The sequence below is a fragment of the Aythya ferina genome (assembly GCF_964211825.1).
Source record: "Aythya ferina genome assembly, chromosome: 27".
Taxonomy (NCBI): Eukaryota; Metazoa; Chordata; class Aves; order Anseriformes; family Anatidae; genus Aythya; species Aythya ferina.
The window spans coordinates 1376335-1400849 of NC_140310.1; the positions used below are offsets into that span (position 1 = coordinate 1376335).

The 24515-nt window shown below is 44.7% G+C and overlaps 1 protein-coding gene across 2 annotated transcripts; it reads right to left on the minus strand.

Moving 5' to 3' along the window:
- Positions 1-3655: 3655 nt before the first annotated feature.
- CDS2 (CDP-diacylglycerol synthase 2) lies at positions 3656-24371 on the minus strand. Of its 2 annotated transcripts, none has more exons than XM_084499310.1 (13): positions 24226-24371; positions 12040-12182; positions 10933-11029; positions 10653-10750; positions 9743-9882; positions 9261-9319; positions 8419-8501; positions 7059-7146; positions 6662-6730; positions 5776-5928; positions 5342-5461; positions 4621-4724; positions 3656-3968 (listed from the first exon to the last, which is right to left on the minus strand). In XM_084499310.1, exons 1-13 carry the CDS (start codon positions 24286-24288, stop codon positions 3839-3841), a joined length of 1347 nt encoding a protein of 448 aa, XP_084355436.1. In that variant the 5' UTR covers positions 24289-24371; the 3' UTR covers positions 3656-3838. The 2 variants fall into 2 exon arrangements, with proteins under 2 accessions (XP_084355436.1, XP_084355435.1); XM_084499309.1 differs by having other exon boundaries at positions 12040-12188.
- Positions 24372-24515: the final 144 nt, after the last annotated feature.

Here is a 24515-nt window from a genome sequence, read left to right on the forward strand (position 1 = left end):
CATCCAGCCCGTTTCACTAAATGACCTTCGCCCACCAGCAAACACCACGAACGTTTAGTTACCTCACTGGGACAGCTAGCTTGTTACACAATGCAAAAGCACCTTTCCACCATGTGTCAGCTCTTTGCTTATTAAATACACTCACATCCATCTCTGTCTGCTCCAACTGGAAAAGCAGTGACTGATTGTGAGGAGGTGGTTTTCAAACCACCTGTCCCCTCCCAAGGCAGCACTTCTACCTTCGTAGGCTTGACATCAGACAAAACCCACTTTTCTCTTTCTCCTGACCCAAGCACCCACACCAGTCAATGCAGTATCCCCCACTGGTTTACTTTCCCAGTTATTTCCTTCTTGCTGAGCAAAAGCATGATGAACACTTCCAGCTGTGGAGTCCCCTGTGATCAAAACTACTGTGCAATGCCAAGCTCAAGCCCTGCAGCTGGAGAAACTTTACATGAACATCCCTGCACTGCTTTAGTTAGACACCCCTGGTGCCTGCGTGGCCTCTGCAGGCGCACTAGCTACATCAGCTTCCCTCCAAAACTACATTCTTGCAAGAGCTGCAGCATGGCCACGGTCCTGCCAGGCATAATGCAATGCAAAGAGCTGCAATATGTCTTGCTGCACATCCCTGTACACACATTTGGCATCACAGCTAATACCTCCTTTAGGAACAGCCAGAGCCAGTAACAGTAGTTTTTCATTTCCTCTAACTTTCTAGATATAACTTGAAATATTTACAGCAAACTAAAGCCAATCCCAGGCTGGGGTGACGGGGAAAACCCACCAAACACTCTCCCAGGCAGCATGCTGTCACTAAGAGCTGACCAGTGCTACTATATACACTCTCAGAAGTGGTGCAGAAGTCAAATGGGTTTACCAGCCATAGTCTCAGCATGACAGAGGACATGCCATGGTGCTCACCAGTATTTTTCAGCAAGACCAGCTATACAGCTTGCAGATGATCTTATCATCCCTCATCTCCCTCCCTTCTTCCTCCATTTCCCAAACGGATGCACTGTTCCCATTCAGTTTACTAAATTTTAGTGTAGGATGCCAAACCCTTTCCACGTATCTTTAGCCTTCAGCATCAAAACAGGTTTGGAAGACCAGCTGTCCACTGCACTGCTGGGGAGGAAGTAATATTAATAGAATAGAGCTGCGCAGGAAACCACCCACACTGCTGCAGCTTCTCTCTCAGAACTATGGAGCCATTAATGCAGCTGCTTTGCCCTCCAGTGTCTACATCCAGTATTGCACCGTTAAAAACGACCCCAATGCTACTCACATCAAACGCATGCACAAAGGTTTCGGGCTTTTGCCCCACTAATTACAACTAAAGAAGTCCAAAAGGTTCAAAGCAAGATGAGCAGGAGGCTAGAGACCCACGTGAAAAATGCATTGTTATAAAGAGCATTACACTTTTGTAATATTTATCAACACTGTAGCTTCTTCTGATGACTGACTTAGGAACCAACAGGGCAGTACAAGGGATTTTGGCAGATGTTGACATAAGGCAGGGAGAATCCAGAAAAGCACCAGCTTGTCTGACCACAGGGAAAGCTGCTTTTCAGGGTCTACACAAAACCTGGTCACTTCCACATCTATTCCCAGTTCAGGTACTCCTTCAAGTGTCCTCCCTTTGCCTAGTTAGACTCGGACAAACCATTGTAAAATGCAGTCCAAACATTTTCTCTGGGGTGAAGCAAGATGGAAACACCTTAATTCTCCCCTCCAGCGAGCTTGGACCAATATCCTCTAAGTCAACACAAAATAAATCCCTTCCTGATTCTAGCTGGAAAAAATCAGGCTCCATAACTAGTTTAGGAAAGCCTCTACACAGTTGGTGTTAACCAAATACAATCCTGAATTGGCTCCATCTTAGTGGTTCTGGCCTCTCTCAGAAGCCTCTCTCTTCAGCACCATGCTGAAAATACTTTGTGGAAACAGTTCCTTCTTCTCCACAATGCATGCTCTTGATCAATACCTGTATTTGCAGTGCAATGGGCACACACTTCCGCCCCACAACTCCTGTTTAGGGAGATGAAGCAGAACTTATGACACATAAAGAGTTGTATAGAAATGTAAGAGAGGTGTTGGTATCTATTCATGTAGTTACACATGCACACGTGCTCTCCTGTCCACTCTTTTAGGGTAAATGAAAGCAACAGCAGAATCAGAATACAGAGTATGAACCATGAAATATTTTCAGGTTTTTTATTTTCCATCGATGCTTAGATAGTTTGCAGCATGTACATGTCTCCATATGTGGGGTGGTGTTGGTGTATAAGGTTTATATCAGCAACTGTTTGATAACAGCAATGTACTTCTGTATTATCTTTCCCTGTCACTCGTTCCCCAGGTTAAAATAAGGTAAAGTTTCTCTCTCTTGTGCACAAACTATGGAAAGAAGTAAAATCAGATTCACCTTGTACACGGGAACATTGCATAAGGTCTAGTATAAACTGAAGATATTTTCACGATCTGATCACAAAAAAAAAAAATAGTTTTACAATCTCTAGGGCTCTCATTTTTAAATAATATAAAAGTATGACAAAATAAAGGAAAGTACTTAGGTACTTAGATAAAACCTCTAACTATTAAGTGCAACCTATTTTTGACAAGATTTAGTAAGCAAAGCAGGACAGAAGCCTGCAGGTGAATGAACCCAGACTGAAATGCAACACAGACCGTGATAAAACTCAGCAGCACAACATCCAGAACTCAAGTAACGAACGGGTGATAGACATGATCCCTGAAAGAAAAATGAAATACCCAGCTGACAGCACCAGCAGGGTGCTGGAGCCCCAACCTGCAAACTTCAGAAACAACACCAAGTTGGAAACTGCTCTCCAAATCAGGTAAAATATCCAAGTGTGGGATTTCCAAACATCAAGAAATGAAAAAAAAAAAAGTGTGGTTCAATGTTTCTTAAAGGTTATTTAACAGAGGAAAAAGGAACCAGGTTATTTAAAAGCTTGTTCTTACTTGGCAGGATTTACTCAATGAAACTTCAATGTTCTCTAAAACCTATTTACTCAATTCAGTTTTGAAGCAATCTGAACCTCCCACATTCCTATGAGCAACTATCAGCTACTTAATTCCTTGTCCCTGGTTTATTTCCAATTTAATAGGTTAAAAAAGATCTTCTTTGTCAAAACACCAGCCATAAGAGGAGAATGTGGGAGGCACCTGCAGAAACAGCAAGTGAAAATAGATACACATGCCTGGCTGGGCAGAGGAAACATAGCTGGATTAGTACAAAGTTCTCTTCCAATTAACTGAGCCTTGTGCTTGCCATGCAGAGACTCCAAGGAGTCTGCACACAGGCGGGTATGTGGATTTCTGGGAAAATGAACATTGCGGTCACAGTTACCGCCAGGCAAAATGATGGTCTCCAGAGCTGCCATTATGAATGCAACCTGGCACAAAAGCCAGGGAAGCTGCACAACTTCACCTTCCCTGCTGACTTCCATGCACAGAGGCAATTGTACGGGAAATGTTTTGTGTATTCCCTGCATCCACAGGAAATTGAACTTTCTGCCCACATGCATCAAAGTTTAAGAACAGACCATGAGGACAGTTGTACCCTCTTACTTCACCCAACTCCTTCCAAGTCTTAATTCCTTTCCAGCTACAAACTCAGATTTGCTCATTTGAACCAAAGCTATATAAATATATTATATAAAAAAATAACAAACACAAATGCAAACATTTACCAAGAAAGGAAGAAAAGTTACAGTGAAATGAGGCCTTGTTATTGTCTTAAATCAGGCAAGCCAGGAATTTCCTTGAGGAGGCTTGTCCGTTTTCAGTCCCATTCCAATCACGTGGCTGTCTATGCATCCTCCAAACTACCTAACATACCCTTGTCAACAAGGTGTGCTTTTAGTGTGTTGAAGATGTGGAGCTGCTGGTCTGGCCGCAAGGTTAAGAACTGCTGGATCAGTTTGCTGGGGTTAGGACCTCTGAAACACAAAACCAATCGTTACCAGTGAGTTGTACTGCTAAGTCTCAATGCTCTGGGAACCCAAATGCAATTTCATCAAAAAAACAGGCTTGAAATAATATGTTGCCCATTACTTCAGTGGTTCTACCCAGGGAGCTATTTCAGAAATGTGGAAATGGATTCAAAAGGCATATGATGCTGAACCGTAACCAAACAAATCAAATCTGTTTCAAGAGGGCTGTGGATTTTTCCCCTATTAACAGATGCAAAAAGCCAAGCAGCCACATAAATTCAGCTCCTCAGCTCCTCCAGTACATCTCTGTGCATCTATAGGCTTTCTTCTGTGTTTGGTTACAGAACATTTGCACACCACAACAGAATTAAGATTTTTCTGCTTGATCAGTTCAGGGGAAACCTTGTTCAAGATTCACAGGTATGCAGAAGGGACATGGAGGAGAGGACTGAAATAACAGACCTTAGGAAAACAGGTTGTGTTCCCAACTCTGCATGATCCTTCTGAGACATGCTTCCCTTGTTCAACCCCCGAGTCCCCCTCTGTCTTGTATTTCTGAATGTTAATCTCATGGGGATACCAACAGTCTTGTATTGCAAGCCCGTATGTCATTTGAACTTGACAGAGCCCCCAAACTTCACTGGGAAACAACTGATACCTGATAAAGCTTGCGATGTACACATTAACAAAGGTAGCCATCAGGTACTGACAGTCAAAGCGATCCATGATACCTCCATGCCCTGGGATTGTGTTGGCGAAATCCTAAACAAAACAGAAAGGATTACACTGAAGTTTCAAATGCTCGTTAACTGTACTTGATTACAAACATCCAGGCACTACACTCACATCCTTGCTCTAATTTCTCCCAGAAGACAAAAGTTAGAAATTCTGCTTGACCTCTCCTTGGTTTTTAAAAGTTTCTCCTTTATGAAGGCCACCAGCGCCTGAGGGACATAAAGCCTTAACTCATCTACCACTCAAAGGTCAAGGAAGGCTAATGTTTATCTCTCGCAACTCTGTCCCGCCTTTCAAGTCATCTTAGCTGCACAAAGACTGTTTATATGAAAACCAGACTGCAAGGCATCAAGGGAAGGCTCAGATCGCAAAATATCCTGACTGGGTTTTTGTTCCTCTACATCAAGTTCTGCACCAAAGCAGTGTTTAGAATATCACAGCTGAAATTTTCAGCTCTCTCCCCACACCCAAACAGTTAAAATGAATTGTATCATGTCCCCCCCCAACTCATTTGTGACATTCTCTTCCTTCCCAAAGTTCCCAACCTGCCACTCACTCCTTGGAGCACAGACTGCTTAGAGTGGCAGCAACCGCTTTTTAACTTTAAAAATGTAAATGACCTTGCAGAACCTGGGAGTCCTCACCTTAATTTTGAAGGCCCTCTTAAATCCACTAGCAAAGAAGCCTCCAAATGGCCCAATAAGGGAGGCGAAAGTAGACAGTGCAATACTGTGGATTTGGAATGGATACATCCGGACTGTCTTCTGCAGGAAAAAAAAAAAAAACACATCAGAGAAGGATTTCCATCAAGAACAGTACTGCTCACTTCCTGCCCTTCTTTCTGTCCTAACCAGGCTTTAGAACAGCTAGTTTTCAAATGGGTTCATGTCCCACCAGACTTGGGACAATTGCTTTGGGTCTTAAACCCACATAGGTCATCAGTGAATTCACCCTTCTTCTGGATGTACCATCATCCCTTGTCACGTTCCTTTGAATACCAGCAAAATAAAGCCCTGGTCTATTTTCCTGATGTTCCTATCCCAATAAATAAGACCTCAATCAGAAGACAGAGTCCTACCCAGCCCACCACGGACTGCAGCACCAAGGGGATGTTGTACTCCTGTAACTGGAACAGCTCTGATGGCTCACAGTCCACTGTAAAGCTGTTGGTGTCATTGTTGAACTCCACGGGACAGGTGAAGCACCGGTACCCAGACATCACATAGGACAGCTTGAAGGAGAGAGAAAAAAAGGTGCAGTAAGAGAAAGCAAGATTAATATTTATTAATATTTTCCTGAGCAATGACGCAGAGGTGCAACGAAGGGAAAAGGCCACTCAAAGAGTGAGGAGGGAGCCACACTCCCAGCTTCATTAAGAAGATTACTTTCCTGACAAGCAGCAATTGGCTAAAGGCAGAGTGAAGATTGTTGTTTAGTAAGTGCATGTGTTCAGCAAGCAGTGATCAGAGCCCTGGACAAACAGGCTGAGATAGGCTGCACTATTTGGATGAGTGGACGGACACAACTAGACACGCAGATTATCACAGAAACTGGTAAGAATACTCAAAGAACACTGATTTCCCTACACAGCCTTTGAAATGATGCACAGAATTCATCCAACAGCAGCCCCAGAAGTTTTGGCTACCCATGTACAGCATCTGTGGAAATATTACAGTCTCTCCCTTTCAAGAGACAAGGGAGAATGTTTTAAGCGCAATTATTCTACTGAAAATGTCACAGGGTCTAACAGGGACTAAAAACTTCCTCCAATACCCTGCTCCATCTGCAGAATCTGCATACAGCACATAACACAAACATCCACCAGTTCAAATCCTGGCCAGTAAGGAAAACAGTTTCTGAGAAGAGCCAGAAGAGCTTAAAGCTTGGGTGCATTTTTTAGCCAAAACCATGTCAACTTACATAGGGAAAAGACCAAAAAAATAAGCGCCATGATTGCTACTTACCAGCAATCCAAACAAAACAGTGGCAAAAAAACCTCCAATAAAACCCTCCCAGGTCTTCTTTGGGGAGAGCTGCCGGAGGGAGAGAAAGAAGGGGATAATTACAAACTGTGCATTTATGGTCACTGCCACACACCTGTGCAGTCCTTCCTTGCTTGTGAATTGCTGAGGTAAATATAAATTGGTGCCAACAACCAGAGTTTGGTCAGAACCTGACACTAACATCTTGGACTGAAATGGTTCATTCCACTTCACAACCTCAAAGACTGAGGCATGCACCAAGTCTGATTTGGAGACTTGCTTCAGACCCATAATAAGTCACACCAATGGAGATCAGAACACAGGACTAAGACCTAAAGAAACCAAAATGCCATCTTTTGTCCAATATAGAATTACAAACCTTGATGAGCGGGGTGCGGCCAAAGAAGAACCCAAACATGTATGCCATGATGTCATTGCAGATCACACAGGAAATTGGGACAATGAACCTAGATGGGCAAAGAATCAAACTGTTGGCAAGTACCAAAATCAGACAATTCCAACTTAATTAAATGGGTAGTTGTTTTGAAAGATGTTTTGCAGGGCCATCATATCAACACCTCCCTATCCAATGCAATCTCACATGGTAGAAAATGACTCTAGAAAAGCCCTCAGAGCAATCTGGGGGGTTACTCCAGTGTTCTGGACTAAAGAGCACGTTGTGCACCCAGAATGGCCTGTTTTAATTAAGCATATCTTCTTCTGTCACACGACATGCTGTTAGATAGCCACCTCCTTTCCTCCCAGAGGGGCTGCATTTTCACTGGAAGCAGGCTGCTCACAAAGCACTCTGGGACAGCTGAGGTGCACACGGAAACATGCAATCTTAAAGCAGTTAAAATTAGTTCCTGGCATTGCTGGTTTGGAGAAGATGGAGCCTGACAGCCCCACCACGAAAAGGGCTTCCCCTCCGTATTGCAACTGTAGTAAGCGGGTGAAGGTGCCACACTGCAATTTCCTTTCTTTCACAGCACCGCTTTTAACGTTATGCTGGCAGCTCTACCCCAAATCAAGTGCTGAGCAGAATCCTGTTCATTTGCTAGACATGGGTGGACAGAGGAGGTATCTACAAAGGCCTAGCACTGCATGAAATGTCCCTGCATCCTGGAGCAATATTCAGATGCCTCTCTACTGCTCTCTATACTGACAAATAGCACAAAGCAAGTCCTAAGTTGCTGAGGCATCATTCAACCTTTTGCTTTTTTATTCTGAACAGGTTAGTCCCTGATAGGAAGGACTTTCTCTCTTTAGCCACTTGTTTAAAAAAAAAAAAAAAAAAAAGTTTTAATTCAGAACATGGTAAGAAGACTCCAGGAAGACCTTATGGTGGCCTTTCAGTATATAAAGGCGCTTATATAAGAAAGATGTGGAAAGACTTTTTATCATGGTCTGCAGTGAAACAACAAGGGCCAACACTTTTAAACTGAAAAGGGACAGATTTAGATTGGATATCATGAAGGAATATTTTTACAATGAGGGTGGTGAGTCACTGGAACAGGTTACCCAGAGAATGTGTGGATTCCTCATCATTGGAAGTGCTCGAAGTTGGTTTGGACAGAGCTTTGCGCAACCTGATCTAGTGAAAGAAGCCCCTGCCCACAGCAGGGGGTTGGAAAAGATCATCTCTAAGGGTTCTGTGCAACCCAAACCATCCTATGATTCTAAGATAACCTATATAAGGCTGCAGAAATCAAAGCAACTCAGAATACATGGCAACTCACCATATCATTCCTTCAAACAGGTTGTGAATGATGAGGTGCGACTGGGTAACAACAATTAGCAACGTCACATGGGTCCATCCAAACTGGAAGAGAAGACAGCATGCAGTCCAGCCTGCCTAAAGACCCTGCTCACACACGTCACTGGCATAAATCTGATGCTGTTAGCTATCTCTCGGACAGAGAATGGCTCATGCACATGTGCATTTCTAGCATGCACCTTCACCATAACAAACATGAAGAGGCATGATGAGCAGAGAACAGTTATCCCTAGTAATTTACAGGCATGTTCTTCAGTTCAAGCCCAGAGCTGACCTTCACTGGGCAGGCTTCTGCCAGACCAAGTGTTCTTTAGCCCACCCCTCTCTCATACATCTCACTCAGCCTTCTGACTAATTGAGAAGAACAAAAGGCCAATGGATATCCAAGCTGTATCCCTGTGTGCTGATTATACTGAAAAGCAAAACTAACCATGTTGATTAAATATGAGCTACATCTTACTGATGTTTGAGAAAAGGGAAACATAGCCAATACACCCTCATGGCAACCTACCCTCAGTACAAGAGTCATATAGCCTTGTGCAGTCATGTCAGCTTGCAGAAAGTTTCTTAAGAGCATCCACCAGCGCAGAGAGAAAAGAATGCATGACTACAAGGAAATTCAGTCAGGACATCTCCCTAAACAGTTTGCTCACAGTAACTCTTCTTCAAGGCAGTGTTACAATGCACAGCCAGCACAGAAGCATGTAGTGGAACATATTTATCTATATAACATTTTCAAGCAGCCTATGTTATTGATTCTTTTGCCTCCAAATGGGGGCAGCCAGTCCCTGTATTTAATCTTACCATATAGAATTGGAGGCGATAATGTTTCTTCACCAGGCTCAAGACAAACATGCAGAAACCTGGTGAGAGACAGAAGAAAAGTGAATGAGGGGGATGTTTCTTCAAAAGTAAGAAACACTTTTTTTTTTTCCTCTTAAGAGAGCATAGTGCACAGCTCCTTAGTTTTTTTTGTTTGGTTAGTTTGGTTTGTTTTTTTTTTAATAAAGCACTATTATCTGGAAGTCACAAAATATTGTTGCCTTCAAATTATTCTTAGACAAGTAAACATCAAGCCTAACTGTCCCATACAGTTTAGGCAGTATCCTTCTACAGAGCCTCATGCAAGAGATTTGTCACCACGCAGCCAATTTACAACGTCAATGAAGAGCAGAGATAATTTGATATAGATACTGCATTGGATACTATACGAGACAAGGGTAGTTCAAGCAGATTTCTTCCTCCCAGTCCAGACAATTTTAACCACCAGATAACATGGCCTTTACCTGTTAAGTACAGGGCAAAAGAAATGAAGCGGTGGTATTTGCTGAGAATTCGCAGGGGCTCCTCCCTCTGAACCAGGGTGAAGAAATAATCTGTCACAGTCTCACCATAGAAAAAGTAGTTAACGCAGAGCAAGAAGTACCTGTGGAGAATGCAGATGCTCATTAGCAGGAACTCTAAAAAGCTCCTGGAGAAACACAGAAAGTGGCTGATTCCTAAGGTCTTTGTATTGTTCTGATACCCTGCAAACAGACATCCTGAAAGTGACAGCCAGATCTTTAGTTCCTCCAGTTTAGAAACATCACCTTCATTTCAACTAGTGGCTACATCACTCAGCCCCACTTTGCAATGGATTATACTATCTGGGTTTGGTTTTGGCCTTCTGATGCACAAGGACTGTCTGCCTTTAGGTGGCACTCCTCAACAGGCCTCTGTGAGTGAGCTCAAGCACCCTAAAAGAAAACAGCCCATATATCCTAAAAGCGCTGCTCCTGCCCTCTCCCCAGACTTCTCTTCTCTGGCAGACAGTTGCTCAGCCCAGCTGTGTCCCAGTGTTCGCCCCTGCTTCACAACCACTTACAAACTTCCACCCACCCAAGTAACTATCTGTCTCTTAGTGGTGACGGCTGTCAATACTGTCCCTTGCACAGATCATGGGATTCTAAAGCCCACACTTCATAAACAATGGGACAAACTTTATCAGTATGGGCTCTTTCAAGGTAGCTGATATATCAGGATTTAGCGAGGCTTTTTCTTACAAGAGCCGCTAACACATGACACTGGTCAACACACAGCAATCCCATGGTCTCTGGTTTGGAGGTAGCCAGATGAACCCCTTGCTGCCTCTCTGCAGTGAGGTGAAGCATTATTGCTGCACACAAGCATGGGGAGGGGAGTAGTCACCCTACTCACCAGCTGAGCGTCCTGAACCAGGGCAGGTCGTATGAGTGATACACATTATATCCAATAGTGATAATCTCATGGAAACATTTGATCTGGACACACATCACCTGCACAAAGAGAGAGTGGCAAGCTATAACACACATTTGTTAAATACCTCCTTCTGCAAGGACATTAAAAATGAAAATACAATATCAAAACAAAAGTCTCTGAGCTGCCAACCCCATCAGTGGTCCCAGCAACCTTCTCCCCTATTGCTGTGAGCATAAGGGCATCTCTCTGGAGCACTTACTATCATCATTAAGACCATGGGTCCCAAGTAGATGATGATGAAGAAGAAGGTGATCATTGCCAGAGTGAGGATGCCTCTTACCCACCAATTCTTCCATCTAGGCCACAGAGAAGGAAAGAAGTTAGAGAAAGACAAAACAAAGCAAGGAAGCAGGACAGCACCACTGTTCTCTGCACATCGTAAGCAGGAAACTGAGCCCTGGAAACCCCAAATTTCTTTTTGATGCTGCCAAAAAGCAGCAAAGGGAGACCTTGATTCACTGACCAAGGCCCTGCTGCAGCAGCTGCAAGGCTACAGTTCAGTTCAATCTTCCCTGCTATGAATGTCATTAATACAGAAAACATTAGTCTGGAACAGAGCCTCTCCACGGGCACTGAAATGGGATGGAAGAAGTGTTAGTCCCTGTTCTACCACAGGTTTCCCACACCTTGGACAAGCTGCATGATTAGTTCAAATAAAATAGGAATCACTACCTCTCCCTGCACTTCTTTTCGAGAGGAGACATGGGTCCTGATGTGTCGTGCCTTGCTACTCTCTAAGAAATCCTGCCTTGAGTCTCTCCCAGCCACAGAGGACATCTGAGAGAAGTGCCTTCTCCTGTGATATGAATAAGGGTTTTTGCCCCAAAGTAGCATGCAGAAGCCATTCACAGTTTGTTCTCAGATCTTGTCCTTATCAGCACATTTTTCTCATGCATTCCTACAGAAGTGGGTCACACCAGCAGTTAAAAACCACCACGGTTGAGTACTGAAAGTGCTATTAAAGCTGAACACGTCTTCTGCCCCACTGAGGCCTCCTTTCACCTTTCAAGACTAAGCGCACAACAAGGCTGCCCTCCCACAGCACTCCTCTGCCCCGGTCCTCTCCCACATACAGCAGCCCTGAGTGCTGCACTCTGCTCTCCCCGCTAACGTCACCATCACCTTCTGCTTCCTGTGGCCTCAGGGACACCTTCCTGTTTGCATGTCTGGGAAGGAGAGCGCAGCACTACTGGGAGCTGCTTATTCAGGTTCCATCAGCCATCACCATGCTACCAGGGCTAGAAAAGCCACAGTGAAGATGCAGGAGCCCTGGCAGCAGAGGGCAAGAATGCTCAGTGAGGGCTACCTTGAGGACAGGTTGGAGAGAGCTCTGTTCAGAACCTCTGGAGTGTCATCCGATGTTGGCACAGGGGGTGATCCTCCAAATTCAGACTTGCTCTCACTGTCTGATGCTGTCTCTCCATCCAGCTTGTTCTCAGACTCTGACTCCTGCAACTTAAAGAGAGATAAAGAGCTTAACAAGGTACAATGACGACAGTGAAGAAACTCAGACCAGCCCACAGGATGCTATACTTACTGCCAGTCTGCTTCTGCATACACGAGAGAAAGAGGGCAAGAAAACATTCACGAGGTTATACCCATGAGAAACAACATCAAGTGTTTTAGGTGATTTGGACAACAGCTTTTACTCTCTAGAACCCTCAGCAGCAGCTATAGGATCTGTTTCCCCAGAACTGTTAAAGATGCCTCACAGTTGTTAAGAAGTATCTCCAAGTGCAGCAAGTGCTTAAGAGACACAAGCTTGTTAGCAGGAATTTTTACAAGGTCTCTCAAGCCCCAGGCAGATCTCCAAGTATCCAGCATCGCCCGAATTAGACAGAAAGAAAGGCCTCCAAGTAGACAGGCTCAAGGCTTCCAGACTTTTCAAGTGCAAACTTAATATGTGAGCACTAAAAATAACACTGAGCCCATCCTCAAAAAGCTCAAGAGGAAGAACATGGCTTATCGCTCAGGCCCCACCATCCTTTCTGGCCAAAGAAGAGACCTGTAGCGGAAAGAAATAGCATGTGCTTTCCCTGCCCCTGGTATTATTGCTCCAGCACCTAGCTCAGAGCAAAGTCCTGTATTTAGAGGTAAATAAATAAGGGTGAGGCTGGAGACTACTGAAGGCTGTGCTAGAGGCCGGTGGTGGAAAAAGGATTACGAATGACCTCCTGGCTCCCAGGCAGTCCCATGCCCTCTCCTCAGGGCTTTCTCCTCCAGTCCAGCTCAGGAATAGAGGACAGATCCAAACGTGCATGCTTTGCCCCTTATTTCAGCAGCAGAACATCATCCTGCTCCTAGACAGTACTTGAAGCAAGGAAGGAAAACGTCAATCCCAGGGGAGCACTTTTGCATCAGGCAGGCAGAGCCCAGGCCTCAGAGCATGGGCTATTTTAAAACTCACTGAAAAAAACAGTGTTTGCAGGAAAAGCCACAAGGAAGCCAAGCTGAAAAGTGCTGGGAGCACTGCAAACAAAGTGACTTCGTCCCTTTGGGCCACCTCCAGGCTTCCCCATGCTCAGAAAGGGGGGACCCCACCAAAACAAGCATCCCCTGGGACTGGCTTGCTGCAACCACATCGAGGGGTATTTGTGGTTCCCTTGAGCAGTAAGACTCGAGTAGCAGCTCTCTTCTTTAAGGCGGGAAAAGAAAAGGCCCCATCTGTAACGTATCGATAGCTGTGGGCCTGGTTCCTAAAGCAGACAAGGACAGCCAGCTGCTATCAGATGGAGACAGCTAAAAACGTGACAGGGATTGCTTCTGGGGGCAAGTGAAGCGCCAGCACCGCACCAGTCACACCCTGCACTGCCTCTTCCCTGCCTGGCCCTCTGCTTGCTTCTGTCCATTCTCATTAACTGGGGATGAAGAGGAGAGCTAAAACAAACTCCTCTGCTGGCACTTGCAAGGGTTTGGAGAGTTGGTGAAGAAATATAGCTTGGCTTTATTTCAGCTGTGATTGACCTGTAAAATCCCCTGGTCCCACAGACTTCCAGAGAGATGCACTTCCAGAGAGTGCAGTTTAGCTGGGAACACTGAAAAGATCAAATCCATAAGGGAGCTGCAAATGGCAGCAAGTGAAGACTGGAAATAATAAAAGCTCCCCAAAGACCATGAGTATCACAGCCTACAACACAGCCAACACAGCACAGGTGAGAGGCACTACTGTTCTTAAGCAGGTTTGGGGAGAACAGTGCACTGTATTTAAATGTGAGACACTGACTGTGTCTCACATTGCAATGCTTTCTCTACGCTTTCCCTAAGAAAAGAATTCTCTAAAGAATTCCCCTGCAAGCAACCTGAATAACAGAGAAGAGCTTCACATCCTGCCTGACCAAGCTTAGTTCCTCCCTCTGGTCTTGTAAGTTACCTTTAAGAAAAGGAATCTTTGCTTCTTGTTTCACATTTTACAAACAGAAAAATTAATGTAGCTGATTCCAGTCAAGTGAGTAAGGAATTGCTTAGGTACTTAGCCCGTACAAATGATGGTGGTTACTCTCAAACCAAAAATCTGAAGTAGAATTTTAATGCAGTCCAAGTATCCATCATCTTGTGCAAGTCCCAGTCTCATTGGTCATGCAATAACAGGTCCAAGCCAGCCTCCCTGCATTTTATTCCCAAAGCACTACCATTGCAGGGCTAAGTGCAAAGCAGGCAAATTATTCCTTGCTTGTAGCCCATACGATCAGAAGTTTCACAAAGTGCTCAGAGACCAAAAGGAAGGGAAAGAGCACTGATGTTTTCCTCTCTTCCACTCCTGGCCAAGAAAAGGAAGGATAAAAGCATCTGCACATGTCGCTCAAGCGACAGAGGAATTTGATGTTGCAACCTAACAGCTGCTGGGATGGGCAGAGCAGATCTCTGCCACAGCCCAGCCAATGGTTTCTTGTACAGACACTGATGTTGAAGCTAAAGGGACATAAAATATATAATCAATTACCTGATCCACTGAATTACAGTGCAATGCTAAACCATACCTTGTGACATGAAATTATTTGGTCCCTAAGAGCAGGAGCAAAGCCTCATGGAATCAGTCCAAGAATGCATGCATCCCACTGTTCCCCACTTCACTCCCAGCAGTGGGAATTGGAGAGGCTGTGCAACAAATACACAATATGTGAAGCCCCAACAAACATTGCCACTTTATTTCCAGAGTTTCCAAAGTAAGGAATCAAGAGTTTTGTCAAGATAAAAAGACGTTGTTAAGGTGCAACGTTACATGCTGGACTCATTCCTGGTGCATGTCTTACTAGCTCAATTTAAGCCTGAAGGGAGTTGGAAAGAAACATTTCCTCTGATGGAAGAAATCACCAGTCAAACTAATGGCTAATATACATTTTAATGTCTTAATTTTGAAAACAACTGATCAGTTTCAGAAATCAGCTTTCCTCCCTACTTAGCTCTCTCCCTGAAATGGGGTGATGAGACTATATAGGACATTGTGCCAGATATAGGCCATGGAGAGCGCTCAGTAATTGACACTATTTCCATACCTTTTATGCAAATTGCAACCATCAGCTTACCAACCATCAATTTAAGCAGCTGAGCAAGGTGCTAAGTAACTTGTTAAAGCCTGGGCATGATGCAGGTCAACCTAGAAGTCACAATTTGTCACCTTTCCCAGCTATTGGGCCTTACAACGTTCTTGGACCCTGCAACAGACATCTTTTGTGCCTTTTTATTGTTGTTTTTAAGATTCTTCCTAAAATCAAAGCCATTTAGCTACAGGTTACTCCTCACATACATCTGAATACCTTTGAGCCTCTTGTGACTTGGAGGCAGCACAACACTCACACCTAAACACTGCAATCTTGAACCTAGGTCTCATTCAACCAGACGCTGCTCAGACAAATAAAATCGCAGCCCCATCACCTTTCAGCAACCCCACCACTTCCCACTGGTGCTACTGCACCAAGACGTAGCTGTCTCCAGCTGTATTTAATCTGTATTCTCTTCCCACGTCCTGCCCTCATCATTTTTTCCTGTTAGCTCAGCAGGTGAAACATGCTCTGTCTCTCTCCTCCCAGTCTGAAAGAGGGCAGAGCACACAGAGAACAAATGTGTAATGAGATGTTAGAAATTTGTGTGCATGGTGCAGAGCTGGGGAACAATTAAAGCCCATTAGTAAGAATAAAACAAGCTTTCTGTCCAACTACCTTGGAATCTGACTTTATTTTTCCCATTTCCTATAAAGAGTACACATTAAGTCTACTAAAACACTATCAGATGCAGTAGCTTTTACTGGCTTTGTTAGCAATATGGAGTTTTTAATTTAAGGGCAATTTTTTTTGTGTAATCTGCTTGTTCAGCAAACCCATCATTCCTTCAATTTGTCAGCTCAAATATTGAAAGCTGTTTTAAGAATCAGGAGAATAAGTAATGCAGGAATACAATCAAGATACAGCAATGTATATTTTACCTTAATTAGTTGACTTCTACACAAATAACAATGAGAAGAAAGAATAAAGCCTACAGATCTCTGTGAGGTTTTTCTCCTGCCTGGGGAACCAGAGCAGATGTGAAAAAGAACAGATACCTACTTGCTTGATACACATGTGAAATCAGTAGGTCTCGGCAAAATTTGTAAACAAATATTTTATCATGCTTAAAACAGATTCATGGAAAAATGAGTCGTCTCAGCTTTCTTTAAACAACTTAACTCCTGTAAGCAAGCAGTACAAAATTTGTGCTCACATTGCAAAAAGGCTTTCTTGCAGCAGAAGCTGAGTGCTTTTTTTTCCCCTAAGTATCCATGACATGATCTCAGTTGTCATAGGAACAAGTAAGCTATCTCCCTGCCAAAAAAATTCTGCCCAACACAGAGATACAGTTAAGTATTCAATGCTGGTGGATTAAATTAGTCCAAGAAATTCCACTATTTGTGCACCTTCCTTGAAGCAAGGCGTTGCTTTATTTAGACTTCCTGCTAGACTTTAACAAAAAGCTGTGATGGAAAATGCTAATACACTGCTAAAGAAAAAAATAAAGTTGCTTTTTGAGGCAGTAAAATTGACACATAGAACAACAGTGGCCAACTGTATTAAAGCCTCTGCTATTCTCACCTCTGAGCATGTTTGCAGGCTCTAGGCCGACATGATTAGTCTAATGGATACAAACCCAGCAGCCTCAGTTATAAAAATCTCCATGTTCTGCAAAAGTGGCTTTATGGCCCATGTCCAGAAAAGCCGTCTGTCTTCCCCTCTCCCTTCCTCGCTGCTTTACCTATACAGCAGTGCTCATCTCCAACAGCTGCCATGCCACAAAGACCTCTGTCCTCAAGGTGACATCAAGGCAAAACATCTTCCCTTTGCTCCCTAATTACAAAATACTCTCTTCTAGTTGTTTACAAGCTTAGAAGAGTGAAACAAGGGAGAGAAGTTCAGAGACCACTACCACTAGAAGGAAGATGCACAAGTGCCCACACTTGATTCCATCAAGGTTCTAGAAAAGCCCAGCCAAGTGGGCACGAAGTATCTCATGCCATAGGGAGGTCCAGGGGAACACCCTTGAACTTCAGTGCAGTTATCCTCGGGCAATGAAATTCAAGTTTATCACATCTCTCCATCAACATATCCCACCACGCTAGTGCCTGCTCAATTCCTGAAAACTCAACCAGTGATGAAGGTCCGTTTTCATCTGTGTTGACATGGGACTTCCTTCTCCACCACCCCACAAAACAAACTCCAGTTGAAAGCACACAGAAATTAGGGCATGCCTATAAACTGAGACCAGTAGTGGATAACACCACAAAAAGCATAAATGTTTGCATTGACGCTGACATAACTAAGATAACACCTATTGTCATCTCATATCCCTGATGTTGCCTGCTTTGTTTTGATCACAAGCAAGTTCAGCTCGCTGCTAGGATGTGACCAGGGGGTTGCATAGTTTGCCTTTAGCAGAACTGCCTGATATAAGACCCTGATCTCTGTGTCAGCAAATATGATTCATGCAAAGTTGCACATCCCCGTGATTCATTTGGCTAATCCTCTGCCTGGCACCCAAATTAGCACAAACTCCAGGCTCTGTTTATTCCAGGAAATCAAGAAGGTAAATGCATCAGCCTTCAAGTCCTTCAGAGAAGCTACTGTACACAAAGAGTACAAAAATGCATTGCCAGTTCTGTCATTCCCCCAGAATTTCCTGCTGCTGAGAAAGCAACCTGCCTCCCCCTCTAAAACACTTGACAGAGATGTTTTGGAGGTAGGTTTTGGTGCTGGGTTCTCCCAGATCTAATTGGCACCTCTCTGCTATCACAGCATTTACCAAACCAACCATTGTTGTCCCTGCAGAAACAGAAAAACACATACATAAACAAGAAATAAATCTCCTAAGTGCCTTTTGGAGCCCGTGTCTGAAAGAGGCTACCCCACCTTGGAGCTGTGTCTGCACGGTTCTGCACAAACATTTCGATCTGTTGTTATTTTGAAGAGCTGTGAGCAACAAGAGAGAGCACAAACAGCTCTGCAGCAGTACATACTCTATTTGTATCGGAAGGTTAGTAAAGGAAAAGTCTATTTTTGTCGTCCGAAATGAGAGCTTGTATCATGCTACGGCTGATGGCTTCTGACCCTCAATTCCTCTGGAGTTATACGTGTTTTTCCAAGTCCTAATCAAAAACAAAACAAAGCAAAACAAACTAAACAAAAAACAACAACAACAAAACTTCTGAGTCTAGTTAATTTGCTGACCGTAAGGTAATCAAAGAATCACAAAAATCATAGGTTGGAAAAACCCTCCATCTGCTCCAACTGTGATACCACCCTCTTGTTCACATTCCTCCATCAATCACTCCAGCTGGCTTTATTTGAACTAATCAAAGGAGGCATACCTGGCCCAGTATGTTTACATGTAATTCTCACAAACCCAAATCAACAAATTTCCGAAGACACAGCTATCATTATAAACCTATAGGCTACTGAACGTCTTGTTCTAAAGCAAAATCTATTAATCTTCATGGTCCTTTATAAGCCCAGAAAATGTAAATCAGAGAAAATTCATGTGAAGCAGATCACCAACAGGGACACATACTAACAAATTTTGGGTGAAAACAACAGAGCTACTGATGGGCAGCTCTGAAATTTCTGCAGATGTGTCCTGCCCAATACAAAGAAAAGTGACAGTATTCTTTTCTTTCAGAAAGTAAAGACGTATCCTCTTGGAAATATCACGTCTTCACGTAAGTTGGTTTCCTAAGGCTTTTATCTGCATGCATAGTGTACCCTGGTGAACACCACTGGTCATTAAAAACAGGCAAATGGTTTTCTTGCCACATAACATGGGGTATGTGACTGATGGACAGTAAAGTCGGCCCTCTGTTTAGGGAAGGATACGGCATGGCACTGCTGGAAAGGGAAACACAAACATCTCCTCACAGCTCTCCCCTTCTCAGCACCAAGCATCCTTGCACTCACAAGAATCGCCCCCAGCATATCATTTGCAAGCACAGGGCTTCAGCAGTGCAAGCAGACATGAGTCTCATACGAAGCAGCTCATTTGAGTGCTGAGCAAGAGTCCTGACCCCAAACTGCAACGGCGGGCCAAAGACGGCACGAATACCTGTTGAGAGCCACAGGTGTGCCACAGCCTTCCTCAATCACCCCGTACCACACTGACTTTATGGTATACGATGCCATGACACAGCAGGGAGTGAAGGTAGACCACTGGGGCAGCACGAGAGGGAACTCAGTAAGAAGCTCCCAGATCCACTAAGACCCAGCGAGACACTTCAGAAAACAGGTCAGCCATCTGCCTGGAGGTAACGGCAACTTTTCAGATGCTGACAAGAGAGACGTGAGCTTAGAAAATGTAGCCCTCCAGGCCAGACAGAAATAAATCATCTAGTCATTAAATAAGGATGGGAAACACAAACCAGCCCTGTCCTTTCCAAAGGGCTGAATAACAGGGTTTAACCTCAGCGTTGACAGTCTCCATGCTTGCTCTACCATGCGCAAATGCTGCACACACCTCCTTGCAGACTAGGAAGGAAACCCTATTTTCTTCCTTGCAGCTCAAGGTGGACTCATCCAGTCCTTCAAATGACAAAATCTTCTTGGGATTAAACTTCTCCGGCATCCCCAAAAATGTGCAAGGAAGTTGGTAGTTCAGAACAGTGTGCATTTTGCAAAAAGAAATAGTGGTCTAGTCAACCACCATCTGAAGGAAATTACAAGCAGCCTGTAGTTCTTTCATCAGCTCCACAGCAGGCCAGAAGCTGGCTTAGGTATTAAATTTTACAGCCAGTTATAATGAGCTCCCTAAGAAATGTAATCAGTCCAATTTCTCATTGCCACAATTAACAGTGACAGACAGCAATGCACTCCTGTTGGCAGTAACACATAAAACTGAACATTAAACAGCAAGGAAGGCTGAAATGTATTCTCACACCAGACCTGAGATTGTTACTATCTACAAAGAATAAATGAGGCTCATGCTTCAGCAGAAGCCAGACAAACTGATGCTCAGTATCAAGCCTAAAATCTTAAGAGCTATTTAAAAAATAAAACTTTGGGGTGGGTCTGAAAAATGGCTTGTAGTTCTGCCTCTTTTAACCATGGGTGAAAAGGAAGAGAGGCATCACGGAGGTGGTTTATTCATTTTGGTCTTTCAAGAACATCATCTTGTATCACAAACTCCCAACCACTAGGAGCTCTCCTGTGACCTGGGTAATAACAGGAGTTGAAACCATTTAAGTCTTCATGGCTCCTGCACTGTTATTTCTCTACATCCCACACACACCCTCTCCTGAGCCAAACACCGAAACTGAGCTCCTTCATCCTTTCCAGCACATGCCAGGCAGCCCTTCACTCTCCCAGACCTAAGGGAGAGTTACTTGTCAGCACCAGCATTCAAACATCCAGCATTCGCTTCACTCAGCATCTTCAAGGCACTTTGGATCACTAGGGAAACCTTGCAAAATGCCTGGAAGTACAAGAATCACGAGGCTTGGATACCAGAGTCCATTGCTTTTCGTAACACAATATGAACGTATCCAGATAAAAAGTCATGTCACCAGTCCACTGAGCTGTAAAAAAAAAAAGTCCTCTTTATCAAATCCTTTCCGAAACCTTTCACCCTTGCACACTACATGCCTGCTCTTCAAGCCCTCGTGTCAGCAAAACAGCACTCCTTGAAGTCACTGACAGCTCTTTTCCCATAAGAAATGAGGATGACAAGCTGCTGTGGGTGCGACAAGGTGCCAAACGCTGCCCAGTGGAAAAACTCATCTGCATGGGCCATTGCACAAAAATGCCTGCCAGCACCGTGGCTGCACAGAGTATTTCCATTTGCTTTTGCAGCTGCCACCCCTCTGAAAGGGAATGGTATTTTCCAGAGATACACTGACTGCTGGTGACAAAGGGGTGGGTAAACAAAACCACAAGTGACGTAAGGGTGTGATGTGCAGCCCAGATAAGCCTGCCTCTCAACCATTCTGCCCTCCTCCCCTCCCATGGGACAGATGCCTGAGAACCCCCCTGGATTTTTATAAGCTCCCTTTGAGTATTGAAAAGCTGCAATAAGGTCACTCCAGAGCCTCCTCTTCTGCAGGCTGAACAGCCCCAGCTCTCCCAGACTTTCTTCATAGGAGAGGTGCTCCAGCCCTCTGACCAACCTCATAGCCCTCCTCTGGAACCATTCTAACAGATCAGGAAAACACACAATCAGGAAAAAGATAAGGAAAAACCTTCTGTTCTCCCTGTCCAGTCAAATGAAGCACAAGCCACTACTGAGGAATGATCTCAACATCCCATGGTCTAGTGGGAGGTGTCCATGCCTGTGGCAGGGAGGTTTGAACTAGATGATCTTTAAGGTCCCTTCCAACCCAAGCCATTCTACGATTCTAGAACAGCAGAAACGTTCAGGAGCTGTGCATGCATTGTGGAACAATCTTCTTTTACACCTTTCCTATTCTCTTTGGAAAGTGGAAGAGAAAAAGTGATTTTGTGGGATGTACACAGCACAGGACAGAAGGCAGTGACCTCCTGTTTTACACAAGGAATGAGTCTGCCAAGCAAAGGGAAGAGTCTACAAAGAGCAAGAGAGGATGGAATCTATATGGAAATGATAAACTAGAACTTGTTTCAATCATCTAAGCTCAGTTATTTACACATGAACAGCAACAGTTAACAGCATTTAAGTTATTCTGGCTAAAAGAACAAATAACATCAATACAAGTTTCCCTGTTTTTTTTTGTTGGTGGTGGTGGTTTTTTTAGCTAGAGACATCAGACGGAGTTCACTGATCAAACACATGTTGCCTTCTTCCCTTTGGAACAAAGACTGTGTGCTGCACAACAGTTTTACAAAACCTGATTCTAAAATGTTCTTGCATGATGGTCTCAACTGAAGCAGCACAGTTTCAGCTCTAAGTATTGCTGTGTGCCAAAAGGCAGGAAAACATCAAAGCTGTGACACTGTACAAGGGTTAGAGGACCAGAATGTGAAACCAGCCTCCCTCTTTCATTATCCAAACAGAGCAAAGTGAAAACAAGTGCAAAATACAACTTTCTGGGTCTAATCTTGAAACCAACCTTATTGTTTATATCTCTTTAATTTCTTTCTTTTAAGAAACTGAGAGGTCTTTTCAGAAGACACAAGTTTTTGTAGAATACAACACACATTGCTAAATTATTTTTTGTGGCAATGCCAACTGAATGACAAGGCAGAAATGGGAATCTCCCCTCTTGACAGAAATACTGGCACATAATGCTCTGGGCAGGCTGAGACCACTGATAAACAGTACGAGCGCAAGCAATTTTGCTGTGTTGGTTTTATACTGATGTTATTCCCAGACTCTGCCAGGCGTTTCCCAAGCACTAAAACACAACAGCTTGATCTCAAGAGAGGAGAGAAAAATCTGCCACTCAAGTATACTGCCATGCAAAGTGCAATGCTGTACAGTTTTTCTAATGGCAGTATTGCTGTTACCAGGTAACCTCCTACCATGCTTGATTTTAGCAGTTTTGGGAAATTCTCTGCCTCCTGTAACTGCTTGCTAATGGTAAGAGACATCATGCTCAGCACCTCAGAGGAGCTGTTGCTCATTGGTTGAAAACATCTTTTTTTTTCTTTTTTCTTTTTTTTTTTCTTTTGCAATTCATCTTAGCTACTTTAGGATGAGCAGTGTGACATAAATGTTCCCTCTCTCTTGTAAGGTGCTTCAAGTCATCAACTCCAAGGTAATATTAGAGGAGCCTTTTAGGAAGCTCATTATATGAAAAAAAGCATACTTGCCTGAAGACGACAAGATTGCACTCAAAATAGCGGCCCTCTGACCTTCTTTAGGAACACATCACAAGTAGCTAAAGCAAGATCACAGCTTGGCCGAGGGAGTTTGTTTGCATACCAGTTAAGCTGCACTGGTACTTCCAGGCTTCTGAGGGACATCTTCCAACTCCCACAAAAGTTCTGGAACATAAAAGTCCCTGAAGATTTTCCACTGCAAAGTAAATTCCAACTGAGACAAATATGCATATTTAGAGGTCAAGTTTTGCTCTATGCACAACAACGATGAAACAGAAGTGGTCCTATTTCTGTCTTTATGGAGGTCAGCAGATCTGGATGTCAGACAACTTCATGTAACGGTCAAAAAAAGGCAGAAACCTTGGATCCACATGAAGGCAACCTGTTCTTGATACTGTCCGAGCTTTCTGTTGAATTCCCACCCCAATGACATCAGAACAATAAAGCTTACCCAAACCTGACTGCACAGCGTCTGGCAGGTGTTAACCTGGCATTCAAAACAGCATTAAATGTAATACTTAACAGCATTAAATGTATTATTTCAGTTGCAAAGGCAATTTTGCATGTGATTTCATCCTTCTCTGAATCGTGTACTTTATGCATCAGCAGAGGAAACCCATCAATACGATGCTACTAAGGGCAAATGGACAAGCATTGGGCTGCCCCAAAATACACACATTTAACAGGAAGGCAGTGAAGAACTGCTTCTCCCTCCTGGTTTTGCTCTCTGTGACCGTGCAGTTATTATTTACGTAGAAAAACTTTCTTTTGCTTGACTGCTCATCCCTCTTGTTCCCTCACACGCCGGGGGGGCACATGAGTAAAGAAGACAAGGGTGAAGCCGTGACTCACTGATGGCCAAGCTCGATGAATCCGACTGCGCTTGGGTTTTAAACAGGAGAGATGCTACAGGAAAACAGGCGGATTTCCTCCTCACGGCTGTCCTTCGGAAAGGCACAACCGGCGAATGTCACCAAACTACCGAAGTTCTACTGCGAACACGCATCTCGCTGCAGCACAGGGCACGCACTCGGGAACGGCACAGCACGGACCGGGCAGGGCACAGCACGGACCGAATCAGAGCCCCCCGAACCAGCCCTCCCCGGCCCAGCCTGGGCCTCGCCGGCTGCAGGCGGAGCCCGGGGTCCCCCCCCGCGGCCCGGGGCGCGCAGGCCGCGCTGCCCGCCCACCTCAGGCCCGCGGCCCGCTGCCGATTCGCCGTTGCCCGCCGCCCCCGGCCTGCTCCCCACCTTCTCCTCAGGCTCCTGCGCCCCGCCGGGCTCCCGGCCGAGGCGCTGCCGTAGCTCGCTCATGCTGCTGCTTCTGCTGCTGCTGCTGCTGCTGCTGCTGCTGCTGCTGCTGCTGCTGCTGCTGCTCCTCCTCCTGCTGCCGCCGCCGCCGCCACCCCCCGCCCGCCGCCGTCGCCAGGGGGAGGCCGAGGGCCGCGCGCCGCCAGCCAATAGCAGGGCGCGGGATGGCCGCGGAGGTGGGGCTGGCGCCCCGGCGCCGCGTAGGCCGCATGCTGACTGGTTTCTTCCGG